The sequence below is a fragment of the Triticum aestivum genome, chromosome 2B (assembly GCF_018294505.1).
Source record: "Triticum aestivum cultivar Chinese Spring chromosome 2B, IWGSC CS RefSeq v2.1, whole genome shotgun sequence".
NCBI classification, from domain to species: Eukaryota; Viridiplantae; Streptophyta; class Magnoliopsida; order Poales; family Poaceae; genus Triticum; species Triticum aestivum.
The window spans coordinates 209450287-209468389 of NC_057798.1; the positions used below are offsets into that span (position 1 = coordinate 209450287).

Here is an 18103-nt window from a genome sequence, read left to right on the forward strand (position 1 = left end):
CTTTCCGGTGTCCGAATACCTTCGTCCAATATATCAATCTTTACCTCTCGACCATTTCGAGACTCCTCGTCATGTACGTGATCTCATCCGGGACTCCGAACAAACTTCGGTCACCAAAACACATAACTCATAATACAAATCGTTGTCGAACGTTAAGCGTGCGGACCCTACGGGTTTGAGAACTATGTAGACATGACCGAGACACATCTTCGGTCAATAACCAATAGCGCAACCTGGATGCTCATATTGGCTCCTACATATTCTATGAAGATCTTTATCGGTCAAACCGCATAACAGCATATGTTATTCCCTTTGTCATCGGTATGTTACTTGCCCGAGATTCGATCGTCGGTATCATCATACCTAGTTCAATCTCGTTACCGGCAAGTCTCTTTACTCGTTCCGTAATGCATCATCCCGCAACTAACTCATTAGTCACATTGCTTGCAAGGCTTATAGTGATGTGCATTACCGAGAGGGCCCGGAGATACCTCCCCGAAACACGGAGTGACAAATCCTAATCTCGATCTGTGCCAACTCAACAAACACCTTCGGAGACACCTGTAGAGCATCTTTATAATCACCCAGTTACGTTGTGACGTTTGATAGCACACAAAGTGTTCCTCCGGTATTCGGGAGTTGCATAATCTAATAGTCAGAGGAGTATGTATAAGTCATGAAGAAAGCAATAGCAATAAAACTAAATGATCATTATGCTAAGCTAACTGATGGGTCTTGTCCATCACATCATTCTCTAATGATGTGATCTCATTGATCAAATGACAACACATGTCTATGGTCAGGAAACTTAACCATCTTTGATTAACGAGCTAGTCAAGTAGATGCATACTAGGGATACTCAGTTTGTCTATGTATTCACACATGTACTAAGTTTTCGGTTAATACAATTCTAGCATGAATAATAAATATTTATCATGATATAATGAAATATAAATAACAAATTTATTATTGCCTCTAGGGCATATTTCCTTCATATTGAATGCGTTCCCTAAACCCTAAGCCATCCTGTACCTATACCCGACTTACCCGATGGGTACAATTTTTTCTCATTTTATAAACACATGGGTATTTATTTTTTCCAAACCCTTACCCCATAGGGTTTTTGCCCGCTGGGTCGCGGGTTGCGGGTACCCATTGCCATGTTGAGATCAGGCCGGTTGCGTGTCGAAGGATCAAGTTGGTTAGACCCAGGGAACACTTTTACACTTTATATGCTAAAGTTATGAGCATTGTTCTTAAGATGCAAATATGACAGCTACAATATTTTGTATACAAGGGCTTCCCTGATTCATATGAAAAAAACATTTCGCTCAAAAGGTTGAAGGGAGATAGTGCATCAAGTTATTCGCAAGGGCCAACTTGATTCTCTTCCTCGGGGATCCCATATGAGGGAAGGCTAGTGAAGAAGAAATTGAAAGGAGGAGATTTTGTTTCTTTAGAGTTCCACACCGAAAAAATAGCGACCGTCACATCGCTCCTTGGGGCAGCACAAATGGAATCAGTGAGGATTTGAAGTAACAATGTTGTATGAGGATGTGGTTGTACATTGCAAGCTGGTGTTTCAAATATCATATCATAATCATAGGGTTTCAAAAAATACATAAATTGGGTAGGATCGCATGTCTAAACAAAGCATTGTGAAAACACAAGCATGTGCAGAATTTGGGTATTTGATTTGCATGAATAAGAAAAACACAGAATTCCTAAAACACTAGCAAAAGGCCCGTGCATTACACGGAACATCAAGATGCATTTATATGAGTAGTTTATCTTGTGGGAGACAAAGATGAACGAGCGAAGACCTTATCTGCAAATGTGGAGAGGGGTGCGGGTATCTTTTTGCAAAATTGTCATAGCTTACTTCCTATGCGTTAGATATAGATCAGACGACCTATATTGCAAGATGACAGGCACACTATCATCACCATCTTTTTTTATAAGAGTAGAGATATGATCAAATGAAGATCAAATCATATGCAAGATAAGATGAATCTAATATTATGCTTTTTATGGCTTTTGTCTCCTTACTTGTGCACATGAATGTAGAAAAGGTTTGAGTGGATTGTAAAATACCTTTATTTTCCTTCAAAACTCAATTTAAGGAAAATTTCCTCCATTTTTTGTATGGCCAATTCCTTTGAATCAAATAGGTGAACAATGTCACCATAGAAGAAAAAACACTATTCCTATATTTTCTTTCTTTCTTTTTACTATAAATGCGTACATGCAATGGACGTTGATATTACAGAGGAAATTGTTTGCACGTTGATATTAGGTAGATATCAACTGCATGTTAATTATATCTGATTATAGCACAGACATTGATACACTATTTGATATGATATTAATTGAACCCTAAACATGTTGAGCACTAACCATTTGACCAACCTAGAAAGTTGGATATGGCATGACCGAGATTAATTGTATCTGCCCGTGTGTGTCATTTTATATTGTATAGATATATAGATGAATCAAAGAAGTCATGAGTTAGATTTAACAGCAAGATGTCTCAGGGCATGTACAATGGTGTCATCTTAGAAGTGTTGCATAGAATAAATGCTGAGACAAACAAGAGAGAAATCATAAAAAAAGGACTTGCCTTCTTTTAACTAAGAGATGGTCGAAATAAGTCAGTGTACATCTTTTTTGTGGCCGTATGCATCGTTCTGATGCAGAGGCCGGGGAGTCCCCCTTTTCGAAAAAAGGGAAAAAACATCTTTTTTTATTATCTTCTTAGATTACGTGGCGGACTTATTAAAATAAGATTGCCTTATCAACAGTCGTAGCGTGCCGTAAACCAAAATGTGGTTGGTTAGGAGGACAGTGGTATTACTCTGCTCATAAAAATTCAAGCACCAGACTTGACATTGGTGCTTACATTTTCCTAGATTTATTTCAGATCTTTCGGCGATGTGTGTTTAATGGGAGGAGACGTTTTCGTCGACCACGAAGACGACCGTCGCGACTTCATCGGTCTTAAAACGATGTGCCATCTCAATCTCTAGGTGATACTCATAGTGATAGAATGTGTATGGGTTCATAGAGATGAGGTATGCGAACATGGCTCAAAATATCTTTGTTACAGCAAATGCATGTTCCGAGCGAAAAGAACCGCGTGGCCGGGCTATACGCTTGGCAGGTACACCGAAGGAAAAGGAACCAAATCAGGCACTCCTACAGTCCTACCCACATTTGCCAAAAGAAAAACCAGGTAACCATAAATGCACCCGGCCCGGGCGACGCGTTCTGGTCGCAACGGCCAGGCAAGTGCGCGCCGCGGCGAAACCCGGGCCGGGCAAACGCGTCACGCGGCCCCACCAATCAGGCCCATGCGCCCACGTTCGGGACGCGGTTTGGAAAAGGGCGAATTCCGCTATATAAAAACCACCTGACCCGACGCCCACCAAATCACCCAAACCCCAGCGTCTCAAACAAAGCCCTGCTGCGCCTGCTCCGATCGGCGCGAGGAACCAGCGAGAGACCGCGGAGCCAGAGGAGGAGGAGGAGAAGATGAGCTACTACAACCAGCAGCCACCCGTCGGCGCCCCGCCGCCGCAAGGTGCGCACCCCGTCGATTCCCGTCTCCATCGATTCTCTTTCCTTTCCCTGCGCGGTGCCCCTTTCCTCTTTTTGTGCTGAATCTTGGCCTGTGAATCTTTGAATCCTCAGGCTACGGGGACAAGGCCGGCTACCCACCGCCGGGGTACCCTCCGGCCGGCTACCCACCCCCGGCGCAGGGCTACCCGCCGGCCGGCTACCCCCAGCAGGGCTACCCGCCGCAGTATGCGCAGCAGCCGCCGCCCCACCAGCAGCAGCAGCAGAGCAGCGGGCCTTCCTTCATGGAGGGATGGTAAGCTCCTCGTCCCATCTCCTCGATTTTCCCTACCTGCGGTGTCCCGAGCGCTAGATTAGATCAAAGTCCGTCCGGGGCTTGTTCGGAGGGCTGGAAATCATGATCGGCCGGGTCAGATCTGCCTGGGCACACCGGCGGCGTCCCCTTTCCCCGTCGGTGGCCGTCTCTTGCACGTTTGCGTGGGTGGGGACCGCGACTTGACGCGTGAGCGAACCCTCGGGAAAGGGCGAGAGAGAGAGAGAGCAGTCGCGGTCTCAGACGACGTGTCGGTCGCTCCACTCAAAGCACACACGTATTCCCCGCGGCGAGGGGTTGTCTCGTCCCTCATGCCGTGGCATGAACCGTCCGATCTTGAAATTGACGGCTCGGATGCAGTCAAAGTCATCTGTTGTGTAGCCAGCAGCCAGCACTAACCGAAAAAAATGCGTCTCCGCGGTCACGATTTCCGGGAGGCGTTTCACATGCGTTTTGGAGGTCACGATTTCCGGGAGGCGTTTCACATGCGTTTTGGACTGGCATTGAGATGAGATCAGAAAATGTTCGTGGTATAGAAATAGGCTTTTCTCTCTTTAGATTAGATTCCTTCGGGACGACGCAACCTGGGAATCGGGAATTAATATTTCCGTTGACGACGCGGTACTACTACCAAAGAACGGCTCTCCTCTGACCCAAGATTATCAACCAGCTTAATTACAGTACTAATTACGTAGATGCTCACGCACTAACTGTTTATAGTATACTTACCAAAAACAGTTGCAAATTGCATGAAGAATGGCTCTCGTCCCACCGGAGATTCTCGATCAGATTGGTTACAGTACAGTACTAATTATTTAGATGCCCGCGCACTAAACTGTCAGTATATACTCCTATTTTAACAGTTGAAAATTGCGTGCATGGTTGGGCATTTCGAATTAATTCGCGTAATGTTTCATTATGCCGGCCATAGGCATATACTTGTTGCAAATGCTGCCAGTATATTATGCAGCTACTTTATCCTGCCTTGGATGTTCTGTCTCATGATTCCCTTGTTGACATTTTGTTTGCGACAGCCTGGCCGCCCTTTGCTGCTGCTGTCTCCTGGACGCCTGCTTCTGAGGAGGGAGGAGGAAAGACGACGATCAACTTCGTGGAACTGGGACTGAGCTATCCTCTCTGACGGAGAAATGCTGCTAGTAGCTTAATTATTATTTCTCGTCGGGCATTATCGCCTCCTTTGTTTGATCCATGTTTATGAACCTCTCTGCATTGCAACTATTCGCTTGGTTGTCGACTGATGATTATATTATGCCTGGTGCCTTCCGTGTGTATATTCTATATTGTGTCGGTTTATCTCTGTCTCTGGTGGTGGAATCCAACTCGCGGTTGTGGTGTCCAAATTGATTTTTCTGGCACGTCTCCATCGATACTCGCGGTTTAGCCGTCGGGTTGAGTCTGAGGTTTCGACTGGACTGTACTTTAACCGATTCTTCCAATCTCGCCCCGCAGAGCCCGCAGGAATTCTTGACGTGCTATACTTGTTGGAAGTATTAAGGACGTTGTAGGTCTTTTTCTAGCGTTTTACATTGGGTGATTCTTTATATTTTGTGATTGTTTGCCTGCAATCACCAGAGACACCCACTCCCTCGCATGTATTCGTCCCAACACTTCCTATCCAACCGTCTTTATGGTAAGTTTCCATAAGCAAAGGGATGATGGGAGCACCATCTATTCAAAGTGTCGAGGCTAAGCAAAGCACGCCATGTATACAGGCACAGGTCGACGTGTAATCCCTCTTATCTATTACTTGATGATGACATTTTGTTTTAGATTCTCACACTGATGATGACATTACGTTGCCTAATTCCATATCGTGTGTGCGTCACGCCCAACAATGAAGGCACCCACCACCTTGGGCAGCACAGTACAGTGCACCAGCATATGCATGTGCTCCGGGTCTTTAAGATGGAATATATCCAACCATGAAATTTATTCCTCTCCGGCTAGCTGCCGGCTCGAAAGGATGCGTGCTGCCAACTGCAAGCTAATTTCGGCATGCAGGCATGCATGTGCGGTGCATATCAGCATCTGATAAGTTGGCAAACCTCCACGCGAAGTATTCCATTTGATTTGTTCTCCGGAGCAGCGACACATCGAAACGCCTTTTGCTTCTCAATCCAGGCAAAAGGAAATCATCATCATCATAAGAATAAAACATCGCAGGAATCAAGCATCAGGCTCACTTTTTCAAGCTTTTACTACCTCTGTTCCTAAATATAAGCTGCTTTGGCAATTCACACGGAGGGTGTACATCGAAATCAAGGTGGAAGCAAAAGAAAGAAAACCGCCACCAAGAGCGCATACTTTCCGTTACCATTTTCTTTTCATATACTTCCTCCGTCCCATAATGTAAAATGTTTTTTGACATTAGTGTAGTGTCAAAAAACGTCTTACATTATGAAACAGAGGGAGTAGTTCTTAAGAGATGTAAAATGTTTTTTGACATTAGTGTAGTGTCAAAAAATGTCTTACATTATGAAACAGAGGGAGTAGTTCTTAAGAGATGTAAAATGTTTTTTGACATTAGTGTAGTGTCAAAAAACGTCTTACATTATGGAACAGAGGGAGTAGTTCTTAAGAGATGTAAAATATTTTTTGACATTAGTGTAGTGTCAAAAAACGTCTTACATTATGGTACAGAGGGAGTAGTTCTTAAGAGATGTGTAGAGTACGTCCCATAAGTGAACAGGCCGACTCAATCAGGGGGGTAGCACATGCACACCTCCATTTGGCATCATCAATTGCTTTTCCAGGGAAGCATCATTATATCGCATGCAGATGGTTTCTGTATAGAAATTCCTCTGATATTTGTTTTCTGTTGTGTCACAAAGTGTCCTTTTTACATCCATAAGTAAAAGAAAATTTTAGAGCCGCTATCACAGGCTGCAGTTATATTTCTATCTGAAATTACAACTAACATATATAAAAGCCTTGATGTAACCAGTGCAGATATCTCGTCTCACTCTCACCAAATTCTTTGGAAGTCCTATCATCTGCCAGCAAAATTGTTGACAGGGACACCAGCATGCTTTGGCTGGAGCTGCTTTATATAATATTTTGATCCACGTGACAGATTGATGCGTTTTCTTCTCTGCTCAGGAATAGATTCAATCGAACACTCTGAGAAGCCACGTCGCACAAACCTGCATCGTTTCAAATTAAGCACAAGCAAACATATGAAAAGCTGAATCAATGTCTATTTCCCATGTGATTGATCATTGCACTTCAACATTCTGGACTCTGGAGTGTGTAACAGGTCGAAAGGGCTCTCCCAACAAGTTTTTTTCTAGGTCAGAGAGAAACAATACAACCGCATGCGCTATGATACAAGTACAAGCTCTCCAGTAGAACAGATTGTTTCTTCACCAAAGTTTTAACCTCGCCAATAGATTTTGGTGGACTGAATTTACAAACAACAGTGGCCTCAAACAGCATGTTTGGTTGTTCCATGCAACTAGTGTTAGCAACAATGTTATTTTTTGTTGCAGAAACAACTTTATTCTCTCATATTCTCTCGTCTACATGAACAAAATGCTAAAGTGGCACCCTCTAAGAAATGGTTGCAGTGTGCCATTAGAGATGTCCTAGTGAAATCATGTGAAAGAAATTGACAAATCTACACCCAAGAAAGACCATGAAACTTCACTTAGACCACGGGAAGCTTTCTCTATGAAACTTGGGATTTAACAGAGCCTAGTGCATTGAATATCTCTAAGACTGGCATGATATTTGAACTAGAGCTAACTGACAACTTAATGTCTGCACTAAGATAATAGAGAGGTCACCCATTTTGTCCTTAGTCATGGGATATGAAACCTGCTATATATACGCCAAGAGGAGGATATAGGTACATACCAATCGGCTGTCCGTGTAGTAAGCAAGAATAGTCTGCCAAGACCAAAGGATAATGCCTCCTTCTCAATGTAATCTGAAGCATAACCACAACCACAAGTAAAAAAGTGTGCAATATCATTAATAGTAGAAACTAACACCGACATGTGGGAGCTCTTTTAATGTTTCTGAGAACACGAGAGAAAAATCGCCCAATTAACATTCTGATTTCTGGCCATCACCATCAGATGGTTAGTAGCAGATTTGCTAGTTAAACTCCATCATCACCATTTTCTTTTATGGTTTTTTCTCCATCATTTTAATCAGATTTCTGGCTTTCATCATCAGATGGTTAGTAGTACACTAGCTAGTTAAAAAGGGACTCCCTCACCACCATATTCTTTGATGTGGTTTCTTTTCTATCTTTTTAATCCTTTTGAGTTGGTATATGTGTACGGCAAATGAGTGAACTGGGCACACTGAAACATGTGTGTCCATGTGCTTGGGAAAAGCTATGGCTGAACAGGAATTGCAACAACCAATCATAAATAGCAAATCCCGCTAAGTCAGCGCTGTCGCTAACAGTTTTGTTTTTATGAAATGACACCCCAATTTGTTTTGAAAACCAGTCAACTGCATACCTCGACATGGATCCATGAATTTTAAGATTAAACATATCGATGTAAAACATTGCGAATGTTAAAGATTGGGCTACGGAACATTGTCAAGCAGAAACAAATTTGTGTTAACCCTGTATTTCTTAGCTATAGCACAGTTCAAGACCACCAGACGTACACTAATATGGGTGAATCTTTCCAGAGTATATTATGCAATGGAAATATTTATGATGCAATAGAACACCATCTTTGAGACTACAAGTTGGTTGCTACTTCCAGAACACCAAAAATAATGCATGTGGCAATGAACTTACCAAGCAACTTATCCCCCAGACCTCTTCCTCGGCATTCTTCAGATACAGCAATTGCAGCAACTTCACCAGATTTGTCCTCGGGAAATGGAAAGAGAGCAGCACATGCAATGACTGAACCATCTCTTTCAACAACATAGAATGAATACAACGCTTCAAGAAGCTGAAGGTTGGAGAAAAGAAACATTTTAGCACTACTATGTACTAACTATGAAGAGAATGAAGCATTCGTTATAACAGATTCTCAAAATCTTAACACACCTCTTTATCTGTTCTTCGCACTAAAACACCAGATTCCTCTAGTGGGTAGATAAGTTTTCTTATGCCAGGAAGATCTTCCTCCGTCGCCATTCTTGTTCCTTCATAAACATCCCTGAAAAAATGTGATAGGTAGGACATGAATCTTGACTGTGATAGCTTGTACAGCCTAGATTCAAAAGACATCTTAATGCACAAAGAATACCATGGTGAAATATTTGCTTCAGAAACACGTTTGATATGTATCCTCATTCTTTAGCCTTGACATATATTATGGATCAATGCTAAACTTGCAAAAAGATCTACTGGCTGCTGACATGAATAGCAACAACATAGAAGCTGTAGTGTCTTGGGTGTGTAACACATGGTTATTATTTTTTTCCTTTACCTTATCAACCAGTCCAAGCCAGCTCACAAGTAGATATTTTATTATCAGTACAGTAATACTCTATACTATGTTGAAACTGTTAGAGGCATCTAATTTCTCACATGCTAGTGTTTCTTACAGGAATCAAGAATAAGAAAAAGAAAGATATTAATGAGTTTATGAGATGCATCCAAGTCAATAGAAGGATAAAGCAGGCATGGGAGCATTGGCTTGTGTACTGGACCTAGACTTTTGTGTACAAAAATTTGATTTGTGCATTGTTGGCTTTCAACATAAGCTAGGCCGAACGCCTTTCAACTAAATAAGAAAATGAAAAGAAATACGTTAAGAATACCTCGCAATCATTGTCCCAGCACCATCTCTTGTAAACAATTCTAATAACAGTGATCCATCAACTGTACCATCTATGATATGAACTCTTTGAACACCACCCTAGCATAAGGAAGACATAAATGTATACAGTCAAATCTAAGTGATAGAGACTGCCATGGAACTTTGCAGCTTACGCTTCATTCGGAACATGGTTCGAATATTTCACTGTTTGAAGGAACATTTCTTGCTTTATTGAAAGAGCAAACACAAGTATCACACGGCATGCCACCTTCTACTCAAACCACACTCACCCAAAGGCTTTAGATTCCTGGATACTACTGTACTGTAGTCCTCAACAGGGACATCGACCCAAGCTACAGCAAAATAGTGATGCACTAAGATAGGGTACTCCTTATGTCGTTCAATGTGCCAGCTTTTTCAGATCTGGCAACACGTTAGGTGACACTAGTATTGCTAAAACAGGATTGCTGCCACACTTCAAAACATGTGGATCCAATAAGACATAGGTGCATAGCAGCATGACACTGTGATACTATAGCAATAGTTAAATTCAACAAGAACAACAAGCAAATGGCAAATGCAGAAACAATGTTGCTACTTTCTGGGGGACACCATTTCAAAAAGAAAGATATGTTCATCTTATGCTCTGTAGATAAACTAGTAGATCTTAAAGCAGAAACAAAATAAAAAATGTTGTGTGGAAGGTACGCCACTTACATGGCATACATAAGCAGCTGCAGCCAACTCAGAAAGATAGCCATTTGACCTGCTTAATCGCTCTTCACCACCAATAGCAAACCCTTGCTCACCAGAACAAATACCATTTCCATTATTAAAACCCAAACCGTTTCGAAAAGAAGCAGCGTACCCATTAAGGTGCCCCTTTCCGTTCAAAGATGGTTCATGGTCCTCCTCATCAACCACCTTGACATAATTTGCAGCAATATCACTTTGCTTAGCACGCTTTCTGATCAACATATCAGCTTCCTCCAGAGACATGAAATGAATGACTCGTCCATTCTCATCAAATATCTGACCGTCCACAACGCAGATAAGTTTATCCGCCTCTATGGCTAAGGCACATGCAGTGGCTACTTCGTAAGTGCTGAATGTTCAAAAACAAGGAAAATTAATTTGTTTAGTAGGTTACCCACAATATATACAAAATTACAGAGAAAAAAATGATGGTGTGGTTATTTAGCAATTTTCAAATAAAACAGGAAATTCACACATATTTCTCATATAATATACGCATAATTTAGAGAGAAAATCAATGCAAGCATATAATCATCAAAAACTGAAATTAAACGACTAGTAGAGAAAATAACATACTTGCAATTTAGAACTTCTCCTGAGCTTGAGTATCCCATATTGCTCACAACAACAATGCTATCACTATCAAGCCTTTCTTTTATCCGTGAAACATCTATTTTCTTAACTTCACCAGTAAATCCGTAATCAACACCATGAACTACCCCTCTTCTCTGCCAAAAAAAATTAGCTGCATAAACTCAGTATTGCAGGACCTCCAGCCAACTTTTGTTCAGTAGAAGATAAGAGGTAAAAAAATGTAGAGGAATAAACAGAAATAACACGCAAGGAGGTACATAGGCACTCAAATGCCTAAATGCAGAACTAGATGGATAGGGCTCCCAGTACTATAGCTGTCTCCAATCTCAAATATTTTACTACAGTTATAAATATTCACCTTAGCACCAAGGAAATTGCCACTTGCAACATTATCCACAAGACCATGCCAATGGCCAATAACACCATGTCTACGGAGGTTTAACATTGGAGGGCCAGGAGAGAGTTTTGCTTCTATTGTTAACCTTATTCTGCCAGCTGCCTCCATTGCAGCTTCTAGTGAATCAGAATCGGTAACTCGGTACTGACCAACATACTTAGCCTTCCTTCCTACAGCAAGTTTCATAGGATGAGAACATGCAGGAACAGGAAAATACTAGAAATATAGTTCGAAGAAAAATAAAGCCTGTGTTAGAAAATGCAAAGGACAAGAATAGTGAAGAAACTTATTGTCCACATCATCATCGGAGTATTTCCACCAATCCACCTGAGTTGTTACTAAAGTCATGCCATGCCAAATCAGCATTTAGGAAATGTGGAAGAGAAAAGATGAGGGAAGATGGTGAATTCGTTACTCTATGATGGAAACAGCTTGGCTCCCCAAACAAGACACCAGTAACAAGCATATGGTCTCCTGGAGAGACCCTTGTTACTAAGAAAACTCATCGTGTGGCTCCACAACATTGAATGTGGTTTTATCTTACTAAAAGGTCTAAGTAAAAACCTATTGGAGGGTTTGATACTATTGATGAGTTCAGATATTCCCTCTTCGCTTTGCAATGAGCTTAGTAACAAATTGTTGGGGATACTCTCACCTGCCAATGGTCTAATAAGTTGCTGCTTTCATCTAATGTGACTTGTCAAATTCTACATATGTAAGCAGCAGTTTAGTCAACATAGTCCCTGTTTCACAATCGCTCTGCAAATCACATTTGGAAGTGCCACGGAAGCTTTGTGGTGGGGAGTGGGGCAGAAGTGATGAAATAAATGACGTACTTCTCAAAGAGGTAGAGTTCACTAGTAAGGTATCATGGTGCTGTTGCAAAATGTGTCCGACTGTGTTTCTAGTTATCCAGCATAGTGTGCTTCAGGAACTAAGCTATCTTTAAGTTTTTTTAGGTACCTTTATATGCTGAAGGTCCCTTAAATATTGTGTCGTAAACTTAAATAAATAGATAAACCATAGATGGGAAAGTAAGAACAAATATACAATCGTTAGTAGCATAAGTATGATCAGATGTGAGTGACAGAAGACTGGTTTACTACATGTGCAGAACTAACCTCTTTCTGACAATAGTTTGTCAATCTGGACATGTGTTCCCGGAACAAGAACAAAGTTAATGCCAAGACCATGAAGTAGTGAAATATCCTGCATATGATTGAAAATGTAATATTTCCCTAAATAGCTAGAAAATGGAAGGAATCCATAATGATGTGAACTTTATGACAACAAAACATGATAAATCTATGCAGCATAACAGTAGCACCTAAGCTCAGTCACATGAATGAAAAAATAATGCCATACTCCTGCCAGGAAAACCAGTGATTTTTACTCCTTTTTCCTAGTAAAGTTGGGGCCATTTATAGTCTTGAATCCATGTTCGCAGAAGACCCTCATTCCAACTATGTACCAAGAAAAAACTAAGCTGCTTCTCGTTCTGTCCCTCATTTCTCATCCCCATAAAATTAAGTCCAACGAACCCATACTCTTACAACTTGCAGCTGTCCAGTCTCTAGTGACTATGGGGCTGTTTGGCTCACCCCCACACCAGCCCCGCCAATATCGGGCTCGCCAAATTGTTGGCGAAGGTTTTGGCCGCCGCCGTTTCGCCAACGCGCGGGCGCTGAATCTGAACGAACGACCAAAAAATTGGCGTGGGCAGCAAAGACTGGCTACGATCCAAACAGCGGCCAATACTAGCGGTCAACGCCAAAACTTTGGTAGGGCAGCCGCGGGCTGCAATCCAAACTATACCTTGATTGCTTTCTTTAGATCATTTGCCCATAGATCAAGTCCAATGAACCATATGGTCCATCCATCTCATACAATCTCCAGCCGGCCAATGGATAAACAGTTTTGTTTGAATCATTTGTAATAAAAGTAAGTTATGTTGGATAATTAGAATCGCTATAAAACAATTCCATGGTTCGGCCCCCATGACTAAATGGAAGAATGGCATGCTCTTTCATACGAACAATGAACACGAAAACCCAAAACACTCCAGCTCAGTTCAACTTAAGAAATCATAGTACCTGCAAAATGCGGTCCAAGTGTGGCCCCGACACAACCTCGCTGGATATAACGACCACGAAGGTGCTCCCACGATGGCCCCGTATGTACGGCCACGCCTCCCGGAAGAACCCGACGAACTCCTCCCCCGCGTCCACGCTGCCGCCGCCGCCGCCGCCGCCGGGATGGCGAACCACGCAGCACCGGACGCTGCGCAGACGCCGGCGCGGCGGGGGAAGCCGGAGGCTACCGGGCGGAAGGCCCCGGGCAGTAGAACCCTGAGCCGACAGCCGCGAGACCCCGCCGGCGAGGCGCGCGGCGGCAACCATAGAAGCCATGTAAGCAAGTGGACCCACCTACGAACCCTAGGCCTCGTGACTGGGGAAGTGGGGAGGGAAACAGTCCGCGCTCCTGCGGTTTGCGAGTTGCGACGAGTAGGCCGTTGTTTCAGCAAGCGAGTTGGCGCGTAGTTGGAGACCAACCAGCAGATCGTTTGGCCCTTGACACGAAACACGAGCTACCTTTCTACGGCTCAAGCCCATTGTTACGGCGGCCCGGATGCCAGTCTCCTGTCTTTGAGACCAACTAATTAACGAGCCCTTCTTCGGAAGCCTCACAACGATCAGCGTCATTTGACGTGCTCTCAGCCGCCCGTCACGTGTCGTGCTCTGAGCATTTCCTCCGGATTTTATTATTTTTATTTTTTCGCACACGTTTTTGGCTTTTAAAATGTTTTATTATTTTTTTCGACATTTCGGTTTTTGATTGGTCTTTCTTAACTTTTGGAACAAAAACAACAGGAAAAACACGGTTTTTTCCTTCCACGAGAATATGGTTTTGCTTTCACGAGAGTCACGGCCGTGCCTTTCAAAAAGGAAAAAACACATTTTCTTTTTTTTCCCTTCCGCGAGAGGCACGGTTGTGCTTTCGCGAGAGGCACGGCCGTGCCTCTCAGAAAACGAAAAAAGAAAACGTGTTTTTTATTTTTTTTCTTCCGAGAGAGGCACGGTTTTGCTTTCGCGAAAGGCACAGCCGTGCCTCTCGGAAACGGGAAAAAACGTGCTTTTTGTTTTTTTTCTTTCATGAGATGCACGGTTTTGCTTCCGTTAGAGGCATGGTTGTGCTTTCGTGAAAGGCACGGTCGTGCCTTCTCGGAAACGAAAAAAACGTGTTTCTTTTTTTTCTTCCGTGAGAGGCACGGTTTTGCTTTCATGAGAGTCGCGGGCGTGTCTCTTTTGGAAAGGGAAAAAACGTGCTCCCGGTTCGGTTTTTTTGTCTGATTTTCCGTAAAAAAAGTTCGTCAAACCTATCAATATGGGGTCTAGTTTTAAAAATCTCGACGCGAGGAATCCAAGGGTGAAAACGGTTCGAGATTTGGACGCATGGTTTAAGAGATAAAACGTTTTGAATAAATGAATCTATGAAAAAAGGGAAAACTCACGGGTTATGACAAGTGGCGCACATCGCAACCTAGGAAGGTGGGAGTAATCTTTGCAACGAGTACTCCTTAACTAGTGATTTTGAGAAAAGGATATATGTCACTTCCCGCGAAAGCTTATGTTATTCTTTTGTATAGCGAAAGTGGGCGCCACTATGTCTCGCCTTCAGCGAGAAGGTAGGAGGGGAGACCGAGATAGGCCAGCCCAGGAGCGCGGAAGGCCACAACCTCCTTTTTTATTTTTTAACGGTTTCTGTTTCGTTTTTTGCTTTACTTTTTCTATTTTGTTTATACTTTAAAATATATTCTAAATATATATATTACATAAAAACATTTCAAAAAAATTTGACCTAGCAATTCAAAAATGTTGAATGGAAAATGTGTACAAAAAATTGTATAATTTTTTTTATCATGTATTTAAAAATGTTAATCTAGCATTTGAAAATTTTCTGAACAATAATTTCAAAAATGTTGACAAGCATTTGAAAATTGTTAAATGTATATAGAAAAACTGTTGACTAGGTATTAAGAAATGATAGAATTTTTTATAACATATATCAAAATGTTAATCAAGCATTTGGGAAAATGTTGATAAAGTATTTGGAAAATGTTAAATGTGTACAAAAATGTTGACCATGTATTAAAAAATGATGAATTCTTTGATCATGTATTTAAAAACGTTGAAAATTTATTTGAAAAATGTTGATCAAGCATTTGAGAAATGTTAAAGTTGTATGAAAAAATGTTGACCAACTATTAAAAAATGTTGAGTTTTTTCGGTAATGTATATAAAAAATGTTAATCAAGCATTTGAAAATGTTGAACAAGTATTTCAAAAACGTTAATCAAGAATTTAGAAAATGTTAAATGTGTATAGAAAAAATGTTGACAATGTGTTAAAAATGTTTAATATTGAAATAAGAAAATATTAGTTAAGCATTTGAAAAAAAAATGTAAATGTGCATAGAAAAATGTTAATCTTGTATTTGAAAAATGTCGATCAATCATTTAAAATGTTGACCATGTATTAGAAAATGCTAAACTTGTATTAAAAAATGTTAAACTTGTATTAGGAAAACAAATTGACATATACAAAAATGTAGAATGAAAATCAAAAGAAACAAATAAAAAGCAAAAAATGAAAACAGAAAAAAATAAACCAAGAAAGAAAAAAATGAAGAAACAAACGTAGAAAGAATAAAAAATAAAAAATAAACAAAAACTAGAGAAGAAAAACAAAAAGAAACAAAAAAAGCATTGAAACCCAGAAAGATAAATAAAAAATAAAGAAGAAAACTAACAAAAGAATACGGAACAAAATGAAACACAGAGAAGAAAAAATGAAAAAAATGAAAAAAGAAATTAATAAATAAATAAAACCGAAGAAAAAACAAAAAAGAAAAATTAAATAAAACCCGAATGAAAATAGAGAAAAAATGGTGAAAAACCAAAAGAAACCAAAACAAAAAATACAGGAAAAAACGAGAAGATATAGTGCAAAACCCGACTTGTTTCGACTTAGCTATACCATCGCTACAACTCTGTCAGAATCCCAGCCAAACCGAGTGGCTAGCTGTGCTCTCCCTCAAGAGATCAGGTTAGAGTTCCCTGCTCGCTCCGTTTTCTCCTCTCCTTTTCCTTTTCTGCACGAATGAGTCGGCCCAAGTACTGGAGACCCCTTCAGCCAGAGAACCGTAGGTCTCGCTGAATGCGAGATAAGTGCTCGTGAGCGAAAGCTATGTCTAGCATTAAGATGAAAAGCTCCTTGCGCAAGCAACTGGACCAGCTCATCAATGCACTTCTGAAACAATAGGAGGAGAGAGAGGAGCACGCGCGAGGTTGGATCCCAATACTTCCAGGGAGAAGTCTGACACTGCTAGCCACCCCACCCGATTCGCATTCATGGCTATTAGTTGGGGGTTTCCATCTTGAGGCAATTCGAGCTGGTTTTCTCAGGTTTTTGTCTTCTATTTTTTGTTTATTTTCTTTTTTTTCTTCTCTGGTTTTTTATTTGTTTCATTAATTCTGCATATGTTTCTTAGGTTTTTTATTTTCTTTTTTCATTGGTTTATTTTATTTCTATTTTTTATTTCAATTTTTTGGGTTTTTTTGTTTCTTTTTGTTTTCATTCTACATTTTTTATATGTCAACAACATTTTTCTAATACACGTTTAACATTTTTTTATATGACAAAAACATTTTTTCAATACAATTTTTTTAATGTATTGTCATTAATTTTTCTATACATATTTTAAATATTTTAAAATCCTTGATTAACATTTTTCATATTCAAGATTAATATTATTTGAACACATGGTCAATATTTTCTATACATTCTGCTAAATGCTTGATTGACAGTTTTCAAATAAAAAGATTAACATTTCTAATACATGGTCAACATTTTTTATACGCATTTAACAATTTCTAAACTCTTGGTTAACATTAGTCAATTACTTGTTCAACATTTTTCCAAATGCTTGGTTAAAAGTTTTATAGTTTTGATCAAAAACATTCGTCATTGTTTTAGTACATGGTCTTTTAAGACGTTTAACATTTCCCAAATGCATGATTAGTATTTTTTAATATTTTTTCAACATTTTTTTCAAATGCTTGATTAACATTTTTATATAGATGATAAAAAATCCTCATTTTTAATACATTGATTAACATTTTTTAAATACTTGTTCAACTTTTTCCAAATGTTTTTGTAGAGTATTTTTTGTATTATATATTTTTAGAATATTTTAAAGTATAAAATAAGTACAAAAATAAAGCAAAAACAAAAACAAAAAACATAGACAAAACAGAAAAGAGGTTTTGGCCTCCCGCGTGCATGGGCCGGTCCATCTTGCTCACCCCTTCAGCAAGTCGGAAGCTGGACTCATTGAAGGTGAGATATAGGGGTGCCCCCGCCAGGGGGCATGTTGTCTCGCCTTTGGCAATCCACTAACGACCCCTCAAAAGAAATAGAAAAATGCAATCCGCTAAGGGGCAGGCATAACACTGTAGCTTCTCCGCACGAATAGTATATCTATACCCTTATATAGTGTGTGAATAACTTTGAAAGATTGTCGTTGGATGAAGCCAATCCGACGGTGCAGAGATGACAAATTCGAGCACTACTGGCCGTTGGATATCATCTACATTCCACCAAATTCTGCCACACATGTACAATCTAGAAGACTACATGATTGAATTTA

At 40.5% G+C, this 18103-nt stretch overlaps 2 protein-coding genes across 2 annotated transcripts; one reads left to right on the forward strand and one right to left on the reverse strand.

Moving 5' to 3' along the window:
* Window positions 1-3368: 3368 nt before the first annotated feature.
* On the forward strand, window positions 3369-5181 carry LOC123044396 (cysteine-rich and transmembrane domain-containing protein WIH2). Its single transcript, XM_044467127.1, has 3 exons — window positions 3369-3580; window positions 3691-3871; window positions 4924-5181. Exons 1-3 carry the CDS (start codon window positions 3532-3534, stop codon window positions 4967-4969), a joined length of 276 nt encoding a protein of 91 aa, XP_044323062.1. The 5' UTR covers window positions 3369-3531; the 3' UTR covers window positions 4970-5181.
* A 1508-nt stretch (window positions 5182-6689) lies between these two features.
* Window positions 6690-13909, reverse strand: LOC123044397 (probable amino-acid acetyltransferase NAGS2, chloroplastic). Its single transcript, XM_044467128.1, has 10 exons — window positions 13489-13909; window positions 12517-12604; window positions 11357-11565; window positions 10981-11132; window positions 10366-10753; window positions 9650-9747; window positions 8931-9042; window positions 8673-8832; window positions 7766-7838; window positions 6690-7053 (listed from the first exon to the last, which is right to left on the reverse strand). The coding sequence occupies exons 1-10, from the start codon at window positions 13801-13803 to the stop codon at window positions 6900-6902; spliced, it is 1749 nt and encodes a 582-aa protein (XP_044323063.1). The 5' UTR covers window positions 13804-13909; the 3' UTR covers window positions 6690-6899.
* Between the last annotated feature and the right edge of the window lie 4194 nt (window positions 13910-18103).